We start from the raw sequence: 21,243 nt of genomic DNA, 5'->3' as shown, positions 1-21,243 counted from the left end.
AGCAAGAAAAATAAGGAAGATACATCTATATATATATATATATATATATATATATATATATATATATATATATATATATATAGATATATGTATATATATCTATAAGATTAATAATTTGGTGGGAATTCCATTATTCTTTGTTGAATTATTAGGCTAACAATGATTAATGTTGGCTTAGTTCCACAAGGAATAGTGGGAAAATGAATTTGATTCGAGGGAAATTGGTGTGAGGTTGTTTGGCTTGCACGGATGGCTTTGAGCTAATTTAGGTGATTTCACTTGTGTTCCAATATTATGTGTAGAAACAAATAAGCAATATTTGGAAGTTATTTATTAGTTTCTTGAAATTATGCATCTTGTTAGAAAAATATGTACTTGATCGTGATCTATGTAATGAATTGATTATTTTAGTCGATTCATGTTTCTTTATTCTCTTGTTTTGAGATCATAATTTTAAAATCATGCAATTTACCATTTGCAAGATTTTTCAATCAAGTTTAGAATGAAATAAATTCTTGAAATTCATCACTTTGTTCCAAGTAAAGAAAGTGTATTGACTTGGAGAGAGCATACCACAAGAAACCCTAAAATTCCAAATTATTAATTGAAATTTTGAATTGATTATAATGCTCCAAGACTACTCGTTATCAATCAATTTCAAAGGGTACGTACCTAGCTTTCATAAGCTAACATTGTTGTACAATGAAAAGCAACACCCAAAGGTGGTACCACCTTGCTTTACCCCAAATTGGTGGATATTCTAAGCCACTTGTGCTTTAAAAATGGTTTAAATGACTTGTTACATGACATATTGAGGCCCAATTCATTAAAAAAAAAAAAGGTTAGAAACCATAATGATGAATGATGGTGATGATGATGGGAGTGATGAAGATGATGAGAATGCCATGTGTGTTTGGTAATTAAGTAACAAACCACCATGGCCATCTAGGATTTATTATACATGTAAGGCACCTACTTTTGAAAAAATTATTTTGTCATTTATGACCGATATTTTAGGCCCCTTTGTGATACTTAGACTTATACAATCTAGACTTAGATTAATACAAATCATGGATTAATCATCAATTTTTTAGGTCATTAACAGTTATATCGAGAATATTTATGTGAATAACTAGCAAAATACAATATAAATAAATTTTTAGTTAAAAGATGGTATATTTCTTTAAGCTAAAGCCTTTATTTTGGTAGTATAGTATAGAAGATATAACACACAAAATGATAACAATACAAGTAAAAGAATTGTAAAATTTGATGCACCTTTTAAGCCTATTTTGGAAGTGGCTTTTAAACATTTTTTTTCCTACTTTTAAATGATCTTACATTCATAACATATTTTGGATTAATTAACGATTATAGAAACATTCATCAAATGAACATGAGAAGAAGGCGATTGCTTTGATGTAATTAGTTTAACTCTTAGCATCAAGTGAGCAATATATGGTCCCTATTTTGATTTTGAGTATGTTATCTTTTCTTTTTTCTTATTGACATGATAGTGATTAATTTATTAATGGGTAATAATTAGATGTTTATTATTTTTTAATTTCCTTGAAATTCATTATTTTTCTTTCATTTAAGGTGATTCTTGAACAAGAATATTAGATATATTCCAAAAAATATATATTTTTATCATAACATATTACCAAAAACACTAATAATGATGGATCATTTTTAATAAGAGTGGTCTCGATACTCTTAAACTAACCCTGAATGTGAATTTACTTCCCTAATAATACAATTAATTTTACTATTCAATTAATAACTTTATTAAATAATAATTATAAAAAGTATCTAATAAAACATAAAAGAATACAAGTCATGTATGAGAAATCTAAAGCATGTTCTCCTTCATAAGTGTTTTGCTCCTTCTAGGAAGATACAAATTAATTGGAGTTGTAAATAATGTTTGGTCCTCTTTTTATTAATGGTAAAGATCAATTTGGGCACTTTTCTAGGCCTTGCTTCCCACTAATTAATACATAGTTTGGCTTTGAATTAATATGTTTTGAGATTAGGACTTGAAGACCCAAGAAGAATGGTAACTTACTCATATTGATATATATGTAGCATCACTACATGGAATCTTATGATTGAAAGTTATCTTAGTGATTTGACCTAGGGAATTTCATGGGAAGGCTTGTGTGTTAAGGCAAAGGCAACATCCAAGAAGTTTCATTAGTCAATGGATGCATGATGGCAAGTGATAGTGATTTTCATCTTGAATTCACTAATTATTTAAACAAAAAATTATAAATGTGAAGATTAGGTAGAATAATTTATATCAAATTAAATGTTAATTTAGTATTTATATAATACCTTTTTATTTAAAATTTATCCCTTTCCTTTTCCTTTATCTTTTTTATATTTCAATTTATTAGTTAAATTTTTTATGCAAATTATGATTAAAAATAGTTTTGAAAAGTTGACATGCATGGCTTATGGGGTTAATTAATTATTTGGTGATTGAAATTAAAATCATATATTGTGCCTCACATAAAAGATAATGGTCTTTTATAAAATACAAAAATTGTGAATAAATTAAGGCTATTATTATTATGGAATATTCATATAAAATCTAATATATCTAGTGGTTTATAAAAGATGTTTATATTTTCCTTTAAATTATACCATTGTGTTGTCAAGTACCAATACCACTTGTTTCATGTATAACATCTTCACTACTCATATATTTAGGAAAAAGGCTAGCTTTTGATGTTAGATTGAATAATCTTAATGTGGATACCTAAAATTAGTTAGCAACCATATCATAAAAATGTGAACAATGTTTATTTTTACTTTTAGTATAGCATATAGAGGTAAGTAATTGAAGGTACAAAATATCATATGGTCCTTACCTCACGCATTTAAGAGTATCCTTTTTGTAGAACTTACTCAATCTCATAACTTAGTCGGAAAGAAATATTATTAAACACATCAACTAAAAAAAAAGTTACAAATGTGAAAAGGAGAAAAAGCTTAAAAATCCAGTATGTCGATGTCAGACAATATACAAGAAGAAGCTATAAAAAGAGTGAGCTTCCTTCATCGTAACCCAAAACAAAATTTCCTATTTTCAATATAAAAAAAATGTAAAAGTTTTACAACTTTATTAATTTAAAAAAAAAAATATATATATATATATAAGAAAATACTTGAAACTCTATCAAGAATCAATTGAAAAGTACCCACAATTTCAAATCAATTAATTTAGAAAGTTTAATAAATTTAGGGCGTTAAATTAATATCAAATAGGAGACCAATTTATTTAGAAAATTGAAAAACCTAGAATTTCACCATGATTTCACTAATCATTCAACTAAAGGAAAATAATAATGTGAAGTTTAGATAGCCTGATTTATCCAAAATCTTCCCTTAATTAGCCTCAATGAGATTTTTTGGTTAATATGTTAATGTAAATACTATTAACTAAATATTTATAAAAGTTTGTTGAGATTTCAATTTTATTAATTAACCTTTTATTGCAATATATATATATATATATATATATATATATATATATATATATATATATAATATAATATAGTTTAGCCAATTATAGAGACACCATTAATGATGTGTATGGACGTGCAATTCACAAAATCTATCTAATGAAGCTTTGAAAATAAAAAGCATCTTACTTTTCATGTAAATTTGGCCCATGGGCCTACAACCTAGTTTGAGCTCGAGCTTGCCCAAATATTTTGGGCTAAAGCTCGACCCCGACCTAGGTGTAAATACTTGTAAGTCCGAATTGAGCCTAGCTCCATCTCTTGGACCGAGTTTTTAAGCCCGAGTTTGGCCCATGGGTTTGCGTAAACATTAAAATATGTATGGGATGGAATTTCAACCATTAAATATAGATATATATATATATATATATATAGTTGGTTTTTGGAAAGTGTTAAGAAAATAAAAATTATTAAAAAAAAGTTCATTCATTTATTTTTTATTTTATAAAAAGACTAATTCCAAATTAATAAAAGACCACCATTTAGGGTGTTGATAATATTATAATTGGGGTATAACATCCATATTTTTATAAACTTTATAATATGTGTGATTAAAAGATAAACATAATACCCTTGTTTTTTTTGTTTTTTCTTGTTCTTTATTAATATTAAGGACCTTAATATTAATAAGTTAATAATAATATTAATGATAATGTTTTGGATATTCATAATAGTAAGTGAAATAAATGATTCACCATAAGAGAGAAAATGAATGTTAGGGGGAGGAGAAGATTAGCAAGCTCTATTGCAAAAATGACTCCAAGAAGGATGGTGAACACGATCCATGCCTTTTCGAAGGTTGAAGTTCACATTTTTTATTAATCATGTATACATCTAGGGGTCTCCAAAAAGCCCGCGGCCCGCTTTAGGCCCGTCCCGCTTTAGGCCCAGCCCGGCCCGAGCCCGTTTATGGGCGGGCCGGGCCGCGGGCCTAAATTTAGGCCCGGACTGGCCCTTAGGCCCGCCTTTAATTTTTTTAAAAAAAATAATATACTATATTTTTATATATATATAACTAACTCATTTAATAAGCACAAAAAAAAAATGTAGCTCAGTTGGTTAGAACCTTGAAATTTAAGCTTGAGGGGAGGGGTTCGAATCCCCTCATCTTCCTTCCCGCGGCCCGGCCCGTTGGAGACCCTTGTATACATCAATGGATGAGATAATCATTCTACTATACCTTATAAACATTTTTATCCATAATTTAGAATATTTGTAAAGATAATTAAGAATCTTAACATTTTTCTACAAAGATAGACAGTAAAAATGGAAATTTTTTTGATAACTTTTGTATTTTTATATCATCAATAAGTCAAAAATGTTTTACAATAATTATATTAAAAATAGTAGGTCATGAAATAAAATATTCAAAGAGAACCTTGATCCAATTATATTGAATTGAAGCATGACAGTAAAAGCACTTTTTCGGAAAGTTACTGGCTGCGGCAAACGGACCTTAAAAAATTAAAAGAGCTGACCCCGTTGGGCAAAGGGTGGGAGGATTAAAACGGCGTCGTTTGGATAGTGAAGAGAAAGAGCAACAAACCGACGTCGTTTAAACGCACACACAGTCTCTTTCTCCATCTCTCTCTAGGGTTTCGCAGAGGTAGAGCTACGTTCTCTCATGGTGGTGTTGATCGGAGGAGCCTAATGGAAAACGCAGATTCGTCTGAAGAGCCAGAGAAGAAGAGGCCTCATTTGAACACTCTGTCATCCCCCATGGCCCGAAACTCCAGTGTTTCTCCCGATAACCGAAGCGTAAGCCTCCTCCTCTCTCTCTGTGTCTTTTCCTTTTCCCGCTCTTTGATTTCTTAGGAAACTGTGGACAAGAGAACAGTGGAAAATTCTGATTCTCATATTAATTAAAAAAAAATCGGAGAGCTTGTGAATGAAACCAAATGGTTTTATTAGGTTTCTATTTGGCTGGCAAGGAAGATGAGACAAATAAAAGGAAGTTCAATTTTCTGTACTTATCTGCTTGGTTGCTGAGAAAATTGAAGAACAGAATAGAAAATCGAATTTGAACTGTTACATTTGAAGATGAGCCTGCACTTATCTGTTTGGTTGCTAAGAAAATTGAGGAACAGAATTGAAAATTACATTTTGAACTGTGACATTTTTATTTTGTTTTGAAAAATGAGGAGCTTATGAACTAAACCAAATGGTTTTTGCTTTTATTTGGTTTTAGAGCAAATGGATAAGAAAATTGATTTTGGAACTTCAACTGAGGCAATAAGGAAATGGAAACTGTTTGTTTGATTGCTGAGAAAATTGAGCAAGAATAGAAAATTGATTTAGAATCCTACATCTTATATTGTTTTGAGAATAAGAATCTTAATGAAACCAAATGTTTTTAGTAGCTTGTATTTGGAAATGGAAACAGAAAGTAAAGAAAATTTTGAATTTGGAACTTCAACTGAGGCAAATAAAAGGAAATTGAATTTTCTGTTATTGTTTGTTTGGTTGCTGAGAAAATTGAATGCAAGAATAGAAAATTGAATTTTGGAATCTTACATTTTATGTTGTTTTGACAAATGAAGAGCTTATGAACTAAACCCAATGTTGTATTAGCTTTCATTTGGTTGTGAGAAAAAGAAAAATGAGAATTAAAAAAGATTGAATTTAGAATCTCTAATGATCCACATAAAAGCAATTTGATTTTCTGCTTTGGTTTGTTGGTAGGTGAGAAAATTGAGGGCAAGAATAGAAAACTGAATTTAGAATATTAAATTTCATGTTGTTTTGCTTTCTGGACAAGGAAAACTCTCCTTGACTAAATAAGAGTTATCTTAGGTTTTGTTTGGTTTCCAAGATAATTGAGGAGAAGAAGAGATAATTTAATTTGGAATGATATGAATTATGATGTTTTGGCTTCCAAAAAGTGAATAGCCCGCCTATACTAAGCCTAGTAGTTTGGGAAACTATGGAGCAAGAAGAGATTCACAAGCTTGAAAAAAATGACAAAAAGAAAAGAATATATGTATTTTAATAAACTGAGTAAAAGAAGAAATAAGCGAGCTCATAGTTTTGAGGAAAGGAAAGTATGGTGTTAAAAAATGAAGAGCATTCTATACAAAGGATTAAACTTTCTTTTCTTTGTAATCTTTGGGTGTGGTCCAAATTGTTTATAGCTCTTGACCCTTCTTCTATTGTAGATTTTGTGGATTGGTTAGGCTTCTGTCGAGGGGGTGCTGTTTTTTCTTGTCCCTCTTTGTTTTTTGGTGGCGCTTTTAAGTGTCCATTGTATACTTTTTGTTTACTTTGGGGTGCTTTTTTGGCGCTTTTCTTTATAACATTCACTTTCTTTATCCACAAAAATAAATAAATAAAATAAAATAAAAATTGAGGAAAATGGAGAAAAAAAAAAGATATTATAATATTCATTGTGCCTAGTTTTTTGGGCGTTTTGATTCTATGCTTCGTGTGTATTGTTTTCGCCGCTTCTAGGCGCTTCCAATACAAGCTCTATTTACCTATCAAAAAAAAAAAAATTTCATTGTGATATTTTTTCCCATATAGAACGGTTTGAGGCTTGCTTGTTCCCATAGAGTTGGTTTCTTTGCTTAGGAAGTAGTCTGAGAAAAGGGAAGGATTTCAACCAATTGTTGTTGTTTGTATGGTCTTGACTATTCTCAAATTTTGTTATTTCTTGGGTGCTTTTTGAGGCAGTTAATTACATCTTAAGTAGTTGGTGTGGAAGGATGGTAATGAAGGGGAAAAGAAACATATGATTTACAACTTCACTCAATTTATTTGGGTGTATTTGGAATGAATGCAATAGAAAGATCTTTTATGGATTCAATTAGTGAGAATTGCAGCTGAAAATGTTTTTATGAATTCCTTTAAGGAGTAGAAAGTAGTAGAAAATTTTACTTATAAAAAATATAAATATTGGAAGAAAGGACTAATTTTCCCTTGCTTTAGAGACAGAAGGAGTGTACCCTATTTTAATTTAATATAAGTTATAAGGATTGAGAAAGAATAGTTAAAGTGCAAGGACTAGTTTTCTCTTTTCCTTTCTTTTAATAGATTAAAACAACAAATAATTTGGAGAATCAATTGAGTTTTGAGTGTTAGAGTAGAGGGGATGAATAAAGGGGTGGTTAGCTAATTCAACTATTCTGAAACAGTTTCATGGAGAGTTAGACTAGATGATTGGATTCTGAGTCTATTAGTGCAAAGTGAGTGGGGCTCGAGAGGGAGTTTGATGATGAGGAGGTTTTGGAGGCTCTCGGGGGTTTAGCAGCAGACAAGGCTCTAGGTTTGGATGGATTTACAATTGCTTTTGGACTACAAAACTAGGTTATGGTCAACAAAAGGTGATGGAGTAAAGAGGTTGTCTTTGAGGCATAAAATGCATTGATGGTGGTTATGTAGATCCTTGATGCTGTTTTGATTGCAAATGTGTATATTAATTCAAGAAGAAGGGAAGGTTGTAACAGGCTGTAAATTAGAAGTCTAGGGAACATAAGATCACAAAAATTGGAAGTTTCTTTACTATTTTTATGGGATGATTGGCTTGGTTTAGGGTTGATTGAATTAGATATTGCATTTTGGAAACTTTATTTTCAGTTGTTGGGCCTAATAAGCCAATAGTTGCTCAAATCAGGCCTCACTCGTTAAATAGTTGTGGACATTTTCTGTTAAGCGTGACAATTTCTGAAGGTCATTTTAGGAAAGTTTAGGAGGAGTGGGGAGGCTTATGAGTTAGGTGTTAAAGTCATTACAAGTTCATGTGATGCTTTCCATTCTTGCACTTGTATTTGTGTGATTTCAGAATTAAGTTTAGGTGTGGCTCTTGGTGCATGGGGCTGGGCAGACTGTGGTGTAGACTTGTTCAACAGCACTGTAGACAAAAAATTCTTAGGGGTCTGATCTGTAGTAGGAGGGATCCTTAGATTCTCAAGTCTCTAGAGTCCTTGTGGTTGGGAGTTAGAGTTGGTGGCACTGTTCTTGCAGGTTATTCATTCTGCTATTGTTTGTAATCGGATAAACGATAGGCTGGTGGGGGACCAGACAAGAAGAAAGGTTGTCTCTTTGTAAAGTTGTTCTGCAAATCCTTGTCCTTGGTGGGATGTGTCCAGTTGCTGGCTAGGGAGGTGTGGGCTTCTACCATTGGGATCTTTTGTGGTTATGATATGAGAGAAAAATCCTTACTACTGATTAACTCATGAAAACAAAGTTGATCTTTGTTAGCAGGTGTTGTGTTGTGTAAACAAATGGAGGATTAGGTTAACCATGCTGATCGGTTGTTGTTGTGTATGTAGTTTGGTGGCCTTTGTTATTAGCACTGCTGGAAGTGGCTTGGGTGTTACCTTCTTCTGTCAAACGTACCTTGTCTAATTTGCATCGTAGTTTTGTGGGGAAGGGCAGAAGGAAGCAGTAGAGGATGATCCACTTGTGTGTGTTTTGATGTGCTTGCAGAGAACATCATCATAGGATTTTCTATGATTTGGAGCTTTGAATAGGTGTTAGCTTGTTCTATCAAAAGTATCTTTTCTAAATTACATGGCAGTTTTGTGGGAAGGGCAGAAGGCTGGGGTAGAGGCTGATCCCCTTGAGCCTGTTTTAGTTTGCCTGGAGAGAGCACGATTATAGGATTCTTTTTTTATGGTTTGGAGCTTTGAATTTGATGCTTAAGCTTTCTCTCTCAAATCGTTTTTTGCTTGGTTAAGACTTAAGGGGACATTTTGGGGGTAAGGAATTATCTTTTCTTGGATTTCATTGATAGCATGCTAGTGGGGCAAGGCTTCTCTTGTGCCTGTTGTATTTTCTTTTCTTTGTTCTTCTGGTTATCTAATATAACTCTTGTGTTCAAGGGTCATGTCCCTTTTTTGTTAGGTAAATTTTACATTTATATACCTATCATTTTTCTGTGACAAAGAATTAAGAAGCATGGGGTGAAAATAGGATCTTGTCATTCTGGGAGGTAACAGGGTCTTATGGGTTGCAATTGTAAAAGGGTGTTAGGAGAGGGTGAGATCAGTTCTGTGCTCATTGTCATTTGAAGTGGTTAATGGGTAGCAAATATCCTCCTCCTACCATGATTGTTGTGTGGGCAACTGAATCTCAAGGAGATATTCCTGGGTTTTTTTAGTGTTTTTCTGAGAGGCTATATTTTGCTTTCCTATCACTTTCTTTTAAAAATACATAGGCTATATCTAAGTTCCTGAATGCATCATCCTGCTTCTGTCTTTTCTTGTATCTAAGCTTATCTGTGATGACATCTTTATTTGAGCTACCATTTTTTTGTGGACACATTTATTTAAGAGAGTGCTTATTGTTATTTGCCTCTCCCTAAATGTAAGAAGTAAGATTTATTTTAAAATTTAAAAAAAAATGGTCATTTTCCAAATATGCGCAAAGCATGCAAGAAACTCCCATGGAAAAGGAAATGAGGAACAAAAAAAAAGAAAAGAAAAGTAGACTGGATCCCTGTTTTAGGACCTATCCATGGTCTTTTTCTTTTTCTTTTTTCATTTTTTGAGAGGTGAGGAACTATCTTAAGCAATTCGAAGAAAACCTACTTGCCTTCACATGTTTGCTGTCATCTACAAATATAATGATCTGAGGATGATTTCTTTAACTTTCACTTGATATTCCTCCCTTCCCCAACTTTTCTCCTTCCAAATGCTCTATTTCTTGTAAAACGTGTTGTCTATACCTTTCTTCAAACTTTTCTATCAATTTTCCTATTCCAGCAAACTAGCACATCTTGCATCGTCTTTGAAAGATTGTATATCTTTGATTATTTACTCATTACAAATAAGATGTTGTCTCACTAAAAATCCCTCACTCAAGGCCTTGTTTGTGGTTTTTGCTTTCTAGCCAGAAGCTGAAGCTAAACAAATCATTTCAAAGGGGCAATCTTGGTATTATGAGAGCTTCTTAAACATAAAAAAACTTCCCACATAAGCTAAAAAGGGACTTCCACGAGAAGCATGATTATGCTTACTTCCATGTTAAGCTTTCACCCGAACACAGATCTCTTATTAGGTTAAAAAAAATAAAGAATAACTTTTGGCTGTCAAAAACCAAATCTATGTGCATTAAGAAAATAAGAAGTCATGGATGTGTACTTATTGGAGGAAAAATTAAGGCTTTGGATTTGTGGGGCTTGGGCTGCTCAGCATGGGATTAAGTTCAACTGATGTAACACTTGCTACTGGCTTTTTGTCACTTGATTTCTTGCCGCTAGATCATTTTGTGAACTTTTGCTGTGACTTCTGCAATAGTGGTAGTATGCTTGTATTACACACTCTTTCATTCCTTTTCCTTTTTCCCTCTTCTTACTCTGATGCCTGAGTAAAAGGATTAATGGTTTTCTCCCCAGCATTTTGTTTGGGTGTGTAGTATAATGACAATCTCTTTTGTGTGACATACTGCTATTTCCATGTTCCTCAAAGGTCATATCCTTTCTTGCAGGTTGATGCAACTTACCTCCAGTATCAGAATCAAAAACTTGTTCAGCAGTTAGAGGTGCAGAAGCATGAGTTGCATGACCTTGAAGACAAAATCAAAGAATTAAAAGACAGGCAAACTTCATATGATGACATGTTGATTACCATGAACCAACTCTGGAGTCAGGTCAATATTGAAAAGCTTGTCCATGCATGCTCTTTTCTCAAGATCTCTATTCCGATAAGATTTTTCATTTTTTTTGTTCTGCAGTTGGTTGATGATTTAATCCTACTTGGAGTACGAGCGGGGGGAGGTCAAAATGCTATACAAACCTTGGACCATGCAGACCATTCTCGAGGTTATTTTAAGTATCTTTCTTGTTCGTGTAAACATTTTTTTTTTGGTCCCATCCATAAAATGCTGAAAATGAATTTAGGTTCTTTCATATCATATGAAATAAATTGATTCAATGTACGCTTTAGGTCTGATTCCATCATGTCCTGCTGAGGAGATATTTCTCTGTAGACTACTAGAAACAGATTCTGTTGAAAGCAATGGGAATGATGGAATTGTTAAATATGTTGAAGAAGCCCTTGCTTTGCGACATTCTTCTACTCTGGAGTTGATTAAATCCCTGGAAGATACCATTGATGCTCAGAGGGTCAAAACAGAAAACATAGCACAGGCTTTGCATGGAAAGCTATCTGCAGAAGGTCAGAAGAAATCTTGATGTGAGGTCCAATTGTTAATTCATCATAGTCTATATTGATTTCCTCTAATTTGATTAGCAATTTTATTTCTCCACCTTTCGAAGTTTCACTTGATTATTGGCTATTGTTTCTATATGGATGTACAGATGCTATCATCCAATTAAGTAAGATTGATGATTTGATGAAAGAGGAAGCTAACAATCTGCGTGAGGTTATTGATGCTCTTCACTTAAAGCATAAGGAATATGTTGATGGGATTCAAACTTATGTTCACAGCCATTCGGTGGACCAATCTGAAATTAAACGCCTTGCAGGTTTCTAAAACTATTCCTTAAGCTAATGCTAATCTTGGTACTTTATATTCTATAGATATGCTTACAGTTGCAGGCAAAGTACAAACATGTGTGTGTGTTGATGCTCATTTTTGTATTTTATGTTATATAGATGCTTTCAGTTGCGTACAGAGTACAAACCTACATTAACCAGACTTTCCAACTTCATAGTGTATCCATGCTGACATGACACAACATGGGTATGGGGTGGGATCTTTGTTGGATGTACATTGAGAAAAGAAAGAGCTTGCTGACAAGCAAACTAACCCATATAGGTGCTTTAACGGTCCTCCATAGGTGGCTATCATTTGTGAACTCTTAAATCAGACACCATCAACGGTCTCCATTTGGGGTTTCAAAACTCTCTCATAATTATGTTTTTCTCTCTAGGGTTTTGATTTGTTTATGCCTTTCCTTTGATTTTTTTTGCTTGATGTTTATCTTGACAAATTTTTTGCTTCTTCAAAAACCAAAAGACGTTTCACTCTTTCAAAAGATTTTGAGGCCTTTAAATTTTTCTCATCCAAATCCTTTGAAATGACTTGAGTTTATCTCATGTTCTAGGAGTAGTTGTTTGTTTTGTGGGCCTAATGTTGTTGATTTCTAATTGTTTTTTCTTTTATTATTCTGTATCCAATTATTCATACCGTTATTGAGATTATTTTAGTTGAGTCCCCATATCTTAAAGTTTGTTAGTGTGAAGGATTGGACACCTAGACACATACCTATACCCAACACCTGCACCCAAACCCATGCAACATAGATAAAAACATGTGCTTGGGTGTGAATTTGGATTACATTGATGCATACAGATACAAGAAGCTTGTTGGCCAATTATTATCCAGTGGCATGTTGTACTAGTTGGGTGGTCTTGGCACCTTATGGTTGTTTGTTGAAAATGTGTGTTTTGTATTTGCTGAAAGGTGAGCTGGAAGAGAGCATGGCAGAACTTGAAGAAAGTAGAAGAAAGCTAGTTAATCTGAAAATGCAAAAGGATGTAGCATCTGTGGTGCATACCCCAGTTCAGGGTGCTGTAAATGGAAGCTTGTCCCCTGAAAAGCATGCAGACAGGACAATGGGTTTCAGAGAATTGAAGGATTCAGTTGAGGAAACAAAGGTCTTTAGCAGTGAATTGGCACTCTCTCTGTCTTTCTCTCTCTCACTCACTCACTCTTAGTCTCACTAGGATATGTAATTGGAAAAATAATGCAGATACTGGCAGCTGACCGTCTTTCTGAGCTCCATGAGGCACAGGAAGATAATCTAATCTTGTCCAAACAGTTGCAAGATCTACAGGTTTGTCATTTGAATTTTTACTAGTTGATAATTATACTCATGTTGTCTCAAAAACTTCCCTAACTGTATCTTTTGCTATATTTAATAATCTAACTTGTGATATTTTGCTTTCACAGAATGAACTGAAGGATGACAAATATGTGTATTCATCTCGACCTTATACTTTACTCAATGATCAACTCCAACATTGGAATGCTGAAGCAGAACGATACAAATTACTGACAGATTCTCTCCAGGTTAAACTGTTTTGTGCATAGGTGCTTTAGATGATGTTTCAATGTGTGGACTCTTTTAGAAAGTTTGATTTCAGGCTGACAGGGCTCAGGTTGTGCGAAGGGAGAAAGAACTGAATGCTAAATCAGAATTGGCTGATGCTGCCAGGAGTGTCATTGAAAATGACTCTAAAATTGAAGAGCTAGAACTCCAGCTGCAAAAATGTCTTATTGAAAAAAATGATCTTGAGGTTAAAATGAAAGAAGCTCTTCAAGATTCAGGTGAAACTGTTTGTCATCTGAGTCAAGTTTCTGTGAGTAGTGGAAGTAAGTGGAGCTTCTAGTTTTTAATAGTGTTAACTGCACCAGGTAGAAAAGATATTAAAGCAGAGTTCCATGTAATGGCCTCGGCCTTGTCTAAAGAAATGGGAATGATGGAATCTCAGTTGAATCGGTGGAAGGAGACAGCTCATGAAGCACTTTCATTACGGGAACAAGTCCAATCATTGAAAGCTTTGCTAAATAAAAAGGTTTTGTCTCATCCTCACTTCATGATTCTCTTTCTTTTATTAGTCTTATATTACTTATTCACTGGAAGATAACAATTGAGGGCAGTCCCTGTAGAAGGAAATGCTCTAAATGGCTGCTTCCTTACCTTTTTTTTGTATTGTGACCATTTCTTTATATCTAATAGTTGAGAAGTTCATAATGGAGCTCTAGCATTTATGGGCTCTTTGAGAAAGGAAATTGGATTATTGATGCTATCTTCTTGGTTTGCCATGCCTTTTTTTTTGGGGGGCATTTGGTCAATGTGTCTTTGGATGCTTCCTTGAGAAGGAAGCCATCGGATTGGTCCTATGCGTGGTTTTTTTCTATAAATTTAGATGTATTTGGATGCTTCAGCCATCATTCTGATATTCAATTGCATTAATTCCTCTGCTCTTTCAACTTTTCCTTCTTTTTTTTCATTTTGTTTCGGTGATGGAACTTTACTACTTATCTGCAGACTAGGGAACTGGTTATCATGTTCTTTAATGTTGTTATCCATAGGTGTTGTAGGGACATTCTCTCTGTAGAAAATAATCTCCTCTAAGATGTATCAACTTTTTCATGGCTTGTGTAGACAAATGAACAAAAGTGCTTAGCAGATAAATGTGAGGAACAGATGGTGGAAATCAAATCTCTGAAGGCACTGGTAAGTTTGTTGATTCTAATTTTGATTTGATTATGTCAATTTCTTTTGCATGAGTTCTATTTTTCCTTCTCTCTGCATTTGAAAATAGGTGTTTTTGCGCTTATATTGCTATAATTAAATTTTAATGTATGTTCTTGTGTATTTATTTTTTGTATTCATATGCCTGCTTTCTGCATATTTTTGTATATCTCCCTGCTGTCTAATTCTTACCAATTTAATTTTTCCTGGATTTTATTTGACCTAGGGATTGTCATAAATTCTAACCCACTAAACTATGTGTTCCCAATCAAAAGTTCTTGTTTATTTTTATTTCTGCTTTTGTTTGCTCTTGATTCCCAATGAACAATATAGTCTATTTATTTGTCTTTTCCTTTTCCATTATTAATTGTACATGGACACGGTCTCACAAATCAATGTGGGTATTTGATTACATTTAATCTTGGACTATCAAATTATGAGTATATAGTGTAGTTGGCTTGCAAACACAAGATATCTGCATAATATGTGGTATCAAATACAAAAATGAAAACCAAGGGCTTGTCTGAGAATGTTTTCAAAAACAGTTCTTAAAAAGCAGTTTTTTATAACAGTTTTCAAAAATAGTTCTTTTATGTTTTCTATGACAAAAGTCTGTTTGGGAACTTGACATTTTCTTTTATGTTTTCTAAAACAATAATATGTTTGAGAACTTGGAATGTTCTCAACCTGTTTTCTATGTTTTTAAATATTTCTTAAAAATAACTTTTGTTTGTAATGTTTTACTTTCAATTATTCTCCACATTTGAACAATTTTTTTTAAAAAAAACAGCCAGTGGAAAACAAGTGAAAACAACTTAAAACAATTAGAATATGTCATAAAAAAACACCTTATTTGACAAGTTCTCAAAATATTGTTTTTTGTCAAAAAATGACCAAACTTGTTTCAAGTTTGGAAAAGAGTTCCCAAACAGGCTCTAAGGAAATATATAAAATCCAGCAATGTAAAATCCCTTTTGAAAATAATATTAGTAAAAATGAAAAAAAAAAAAAAACAAGGAGATACATGCTTAAACACAAAAAGCTGAGGGTTACTAATACAAAAACCCCTTTAAAAGAATATTAACTTTGAAGCTGTAATGGACTGTATTGTAACAAGCTAAATTAGGTAATGCCCTCAACTGATGGAGGTGGATGTTGCAGATTGAGAAGTTGCAAAAGGGAAAATTGGAACTGCAGATCTTCGTGGATATGCATGGACAAGAAAGTTATGATAACAGGTACAATGGTTTGAGGGTACTCCATATGCACATTTATTCAAGAAGCAAATAGAATTGGAGTATAATGCAGTTTAAAAAATAGGAAAAAAACATGCATGCTCTTCTAGTGGTTTCTTTGTGCCCCAAGAATGTCAATGCTAATACTAACATTGTCATCCTGAGGAGAATCACATAGGTCTGAGCAATGGCAACAATTTAATAGTAGAAGTTTTTATATGCTTGAAATATATTTGTCTGAATAGTGGTTTCATTGGCAGTCTTGCTGCACTGTCCTTGCACTGTAAATCTTGATCATTTAAGCACCAAGTCTGAATATTGTTGATGTTGTTTAGAAGTGAGAACACCATAACCTGGGACAAAAAGTGGCATGATCCACTTCCTATTGACCAGCTGATTCATGCATATCTACCATGTTAAAATGTTGTGCTAACTATTTAAAATATAGAAGCACTTTGAAGATTAAATACAATTCAAAAACAAAAATATTTATTTTTAAAAAATGAGGATGCTTTAAAAAAAAAAAGAACTATTTTCATTTTTGATGCCAAACAAGCCCTAAATTAACAACATTATAGCCATTTTGCTTTGGATGATTATAGTTCTTCGGCAACAAAGATTAGTTGATGGGAGCATCAAAAACATCAATCTTATATGGCTGGAGTGATTTAAGGGCATTTATTAATTTAATTAGAAAACATAAAGAACATGTTGAAAAAGAAATTGACCTATCAAAAAAAAATGTTGAAAAAGAATTGATAATGTATAATAGAAAGAGAGCACTGATGTTTTTTTGTCAGTGCTAATGCATTAGTTTCTTACTGGCAATTTCTTACCAGCACCAGATCATCTGTAATATCATTTATTCGATGATTTCTGAAATTATTAATATCATTAACTACATTAATTTTGAATTATAGAATGTATAGAGAAAAAGTACTTCATGATATATTTAGAATGATAAAATGTATAGAAAAATATGAGAAATAAGGGGATAGATTACATGTAATCGTTAGTAAATTAAGTAAAAAATAAAACATGAATCAAAAATTTAGAGAAGTAAGTGATGAATATTTCACTGGTTTTGAGGTGCTCACTATGTGAGAAGGAAGGCAAATTAGTATTACATTGCATTGATTTTGGGTGAAAGATTAATTGTCTGTGATAATGAATGAAATTAATTAAAATTTTTAAACAAGTATAAAGCCTAGAGGAAGAAGGGGTCTCATTTTTAAATAACAATTGAAAGATGGTTATTTGGGAAAAAAAAATGTAGACAATTTATAAATAGCATAGAACTACGGGTAGATGGCTTATGAAGCATATTGTCCTCCTGATATATTTAGGCCTTAAACATTGAATTCCAGGGACTTGATGGAAATCAAAGAATCAGAACATAAAGCTCACATGCAAGCTGAAGTTTTGAGAAATGCTCTAGATGAACACAGTCTGGAACTGCGAGTGAAGGCTGCTAATGAAGCTGAGGCTGCTTGCCAACAAAGGCTTTCTGCTGCCGAAGCAGAAATAGCTGATTTAAGAGCCAAACTGGATGCTTCTGAGAGGTTTGTTCTTCATTCATTTTTTTTTCTTTTCTCATTGCTTGAGGTTTTGGGTTTTGTGAAGGCAATTAATTAGCTTATAGGAAAAGAATCACTTGTATTTATGGTGATGACAAATTCTGTGTCATTCTTCTTTCCAAGAGTGAACATTACGAAAAAGCTAATTTGGTGAAATGTCTCTGGTGATTTTTTTTCATTATGGAGACTGACTTTTCCTCTACTCCTTTTGGCACCCATTGGGTATAGCAAAAAGGCTAAAAATTTCAGAACAGAGATGTGTTGTGCATTATAATTCATGTCTGAAGTTTTATCTTTACCATCATTTTTTTGGGGGGTGTTATTTGATATCTGTTTGTAGTCAACAATAGGAAAGCATTTGAAAGGTGTTAACCTAAAAGAAAATGGATATGATACTTGATCTTGTCTTACTAATGGGATGCTTTTCTTTGATTGGTGCATCTGAGAGTTATAACAACATCAGGACTCGCCCCATACCTTTAACAGCATTAGACACTGTTGAGGTCTAATATGGTCATGTCAAGCTAAACCATCTTCTTGGGGATATTTACAGCTGTATGATCTGTGGTTTCCCACCATTCTACCATGTTACTTTAGGATATGTTCTGTTGCCTGATAATTCTTTAGTTTTTTTGGTAACACTTATTTCAATTTATATTATGATAATCTTTGTCTTTCTGGCAGCACTTTTTCCTTTTTTACTGGAGGGGGAATGGATGTAGGGTATATAATATGGATTTGCATATTTGAGTGCAAGTGCACATCTTTTTTAAATCAACAATTGATGAAACAAACAGCCTGAGTAGATGGCCAGGCTGGGCCAGAGGATAGAAAAGGCTTTTTGGAGGAAATGCAGAAGAATCTTGTTTTTTTAATTATCTTTTTTTGAGCCCTTAATTTATCTGAAGGGAAGTGGAGTTGCAGTAGAAGTTGTGCCTGTCTTTCAACAGCTTCTGCTCATCTTTGCAATAATATATTCAATTTTTATTTTGTGCACCAAATAAATAGTCCATTTTTAGAATAATCATCCTGACTCGAAAAAAATCTAATTATAATATGAAATTAATGATTTCCATTACTTAATTGTTTGAACTGATCAATATGAAATTGAATTTGCTTCTCCCATATAGTATGTCAAATAAGAATTCTTATGTCTATTGAATTCTAAAATGATACTTTTTTATTTTGGTTTGGAAAAAAAAGGAAAAAGAGAGACAAGATACAAGGTTTAACCTTTCTTTTCTACACCCACACACACATATATGTATATATTATTTAAGTTTGTAATGCACTGTTTGCTTCTCTTGCTGCAAGCCTGATATGCCTTAAATATTGATGACACTGCAGCTTGTGCTCCCACCTTGTAGAACCAAGTATTAAATTTGTGAATAACATTATATTTATTTATTTGTGGGAAGTGGTTGGCATTGCGGAGGTGGGGTTGTAAAAATGCACTAGAAAAGTTTCCTTATTGAGAATGTTATGCTATTAAATTGCATGCAGGGATGTTTTGGAGCTTAAGGAGGCCATTAGAATTAAAGATGTGGAAGCAGAAGCTTATATTTCCGAAATTGAGGTCTCCTAATAATATGCAAATTTTCTTTTCTGGCCAGTTTCCATTGTTTTCTTCCTCCCTTCCTGTTCCTTTCTTCCTTTTGTTGGTTTCACTAATTGATTTTTTATTTTTTTTCCTTTAGACTATTGGTCAAGCATATGAAGATATGCAGACACAAAACCAACATCTGCTGCAGCAGGTGACTGAGAGGGATGATTACAATATCAAGGTCTGTGGTGTAATTTTCTGCGTTGATTGCTAAATTGTTATGATTTCTTTCTTTTATCAATTTCCATGTTGGATGCTTAGCTAGTTTTGCCATGGTTGTGTTGTTGGTGTCATGCTGCAGCTGGTTTCTGAGAGTGTGAAGACAAAGCAAATGCAGAGTTTTCTACTCTCGGAGAAGCAGGCTTTAGCTAAGCAGCTTCAACAAGTCAACAATGCACTAGAATCTTTAAAAATGAGGATTGCCCAGAGCGAAGAGCAGGTAAGGTTTCTTTGTACTCTTCAGACAACTTTACCACTAGTCATCCTTTTCCATTTCCAACCAGAATGTACCTTGCAGATGAAAGTTTGTCTGGCAGAGGCTTTAAAATATACTCAAGAAGACAGACACCTTGCAGTCAGCCTGGAAACCGCAAAGTGGGAATTGGCTGATGCTGAGAAGGAATTGAAGTGGCTGAAATCTGCTCTTGCTTCTTCCGAGAAGGAATATGAGCAGATCCAGCGGAAAAAGGAGGAAGTTCAAATGGAATTGGACAATGAAAGGTGCTTTTCCCAACACATTTAAGTTCAATGGTTTAATATGGAGCTTCTGGTTTTACACTTATTCATGTGGAGTCCTTGCTGTGTGAGGCCAGGTGGTGGTCCTTATCTTGATGGACCTTTTGTGTTAAAATCAGCTTCAAAGAAATAAAATATTGGTTGATCTAGGTTGTATTCTGCCGGGTATTTTAGTGACTGGCAAAATTACTGTGGCCACGGTGATCTGAGAACAGAATTGCCTTGAATGAGGGTTGTGAAGTTCCTTTTAGGCAACACATGAAATCTGCTATGAACATATGTTACCATTTTATTCCTCATTTGATTAGCCTTATAGAGTTTGGGTTGGTTATAGAATCTCATGTAGAATTGCTCTTTTTCATCTGGTCATTCTGATGACTGAAATCTGTATCTGACATATGGTATCCTGTTAAACTAGAAGTGAGAGGCTGAAGCTGGAAGAAGAGCTGAAGGAATTGAATAGGGAGATTGCTGAGATGAGCTCTGAGAGTGGGGAGGCTGCAATACAGAAACTACAAGATGAAATCAAGGATGGCAAGGCAATTCTGAAATGCGGTGTGTGTTTTGACCGGCCAAAGGAGGTAAACCTTATAGTGATTTACGTTTTCATAAGTTGTTGGATTCATTTCCCCTCTCTGCTCTTCAAGTAATGCAATTCATCTCAGATTAGTAACTTTTTTAGAGGCAAATCCAGTCTACCATCTTCCCCATCAGTCTGTCTGGATGTACAGATGTTGTGCTGTGCTGATGGTTTTTGCTTTCTGTTGGGCAGGTCGTAATCGTGAAGTGCTATCATCTGTTCTGCAATCCATGCATCCAAAGAAATCTAGAGATCCGGCATCGCAAGTGCCCAGCTTGTGGAACTGCATTTGGGCAGAACGATGTTCGATTTGTAAAGATATGAATGAGCTCATAGTTTTGCTATACAAAGTTGCTTCAATGTGTGTCTTGGAGAGTGCTCATAGCTGTTCCCTCATGTTGTGGAAACACAATGAAAGGCCCTTTTCTCTTAGTTCCTTTCAGATTATATCATATATGGTTTTTAGGAAGCCAGAGATTGCATATTTATGAATCTTGTGATTACCCCACTCATCAATGGTATTCACAAATGTTTGTAAATTATTAAATTATGTTCACATAAATCCCTCATAATCAAACACAGGTGAGCTGCTGCTGCTGCTGTGTACAAAGAGCAAGGGATCAACAGCAGTGAACCTCTTTCATGTCCAGACTTCTCAACCTGCAAAATTTTAGAGAAGTGTGAGGCACATCCTATTCCTCATTTATTTTATTTTTACCTTTTTTATTATTATTATAATGCCCTTTGAAGATCTTGAGTTTCATCCCTGATTTTTTTTTTTTTTTTTATTTTTAATTTTTGGATGTCTATGCAGCTTAC

At 33.6% G+C, this 21,243-nt stretch overlaps 1 protein-coding gene across 3 annotated transcripts; it reads left to right on the top strand.

The window, feature by feature from the left end:
• The first annotated feature begins 5,014 nt into the window (after positions 1-5,014).
• LOC100251829 (E3 ubiquitin-protein ligase BRE1-like 2) lies at positions 5,015-20,971 on the top strand. Of its 3 annotated transcripts, none has more exons than XM_010653046.3 (19): positions 5,015-5,288; positions 10,956-11,117; positions 11,202-11,289; positions 11,414-11,644; positions 11,788-11,955; positions 12,897-13,090; positions 13,186-13,269; positions 13,386-13,505; positions 13,580-13,763; positions 13,851-14,011; positions 14,605-14,676; positions 15,856-15,932; positions 17,297-17,491; positions 19,010-19,082; positions 19,204-19,290; positions 19,411-19,548; positions 19,627-19,829; positions 20,266-20,425; positions 20,617-20,971. In XM_010653046.3, exons 1-19 carry the CDS (start codon positions 5,181-5,183, stop codon positions 20,746-20,748), a joined length of 2,637 nt encoding a protein of 878 aa, XP_010651348.1. In that variant the 5' UTR covers positions 5,015-5,180; the 3' UTR covers positions 20,749-20,971. The 3 variants fall into 3 exon arrangements, with proteins under 3 accessions (XP_010651348.1, XP_010651347.1, XP_010651349.1); XM_010653045.3 differs by having other exon boundaries at positions 20,263-20,425; XM_010653047.3 differs by having other exon boundaries at positions 5,033-5,288; positions 13,595-13,763; positions 20,263-20,425.
• Positions 20,972-21,243: the final 272 nt, after the last annotated feature.

The sequence above is a fragment of the Vitis vinifera genome, chromosome 6 (assembly GCF_030704535.1).
Source record: "Vitis vinifera cultivar Pinot Noir 40024 chromosome 6, ASM3070453v1".
NCBI lineage: Eukaryota > Viridiplantae > Streptophyta > Magnoliopsida > Vitales > Vitaceae > Vitis > Vitis vinifera.
This window is presented reverse-complemented; position numbering and strand designations above follow the sequence as displayed.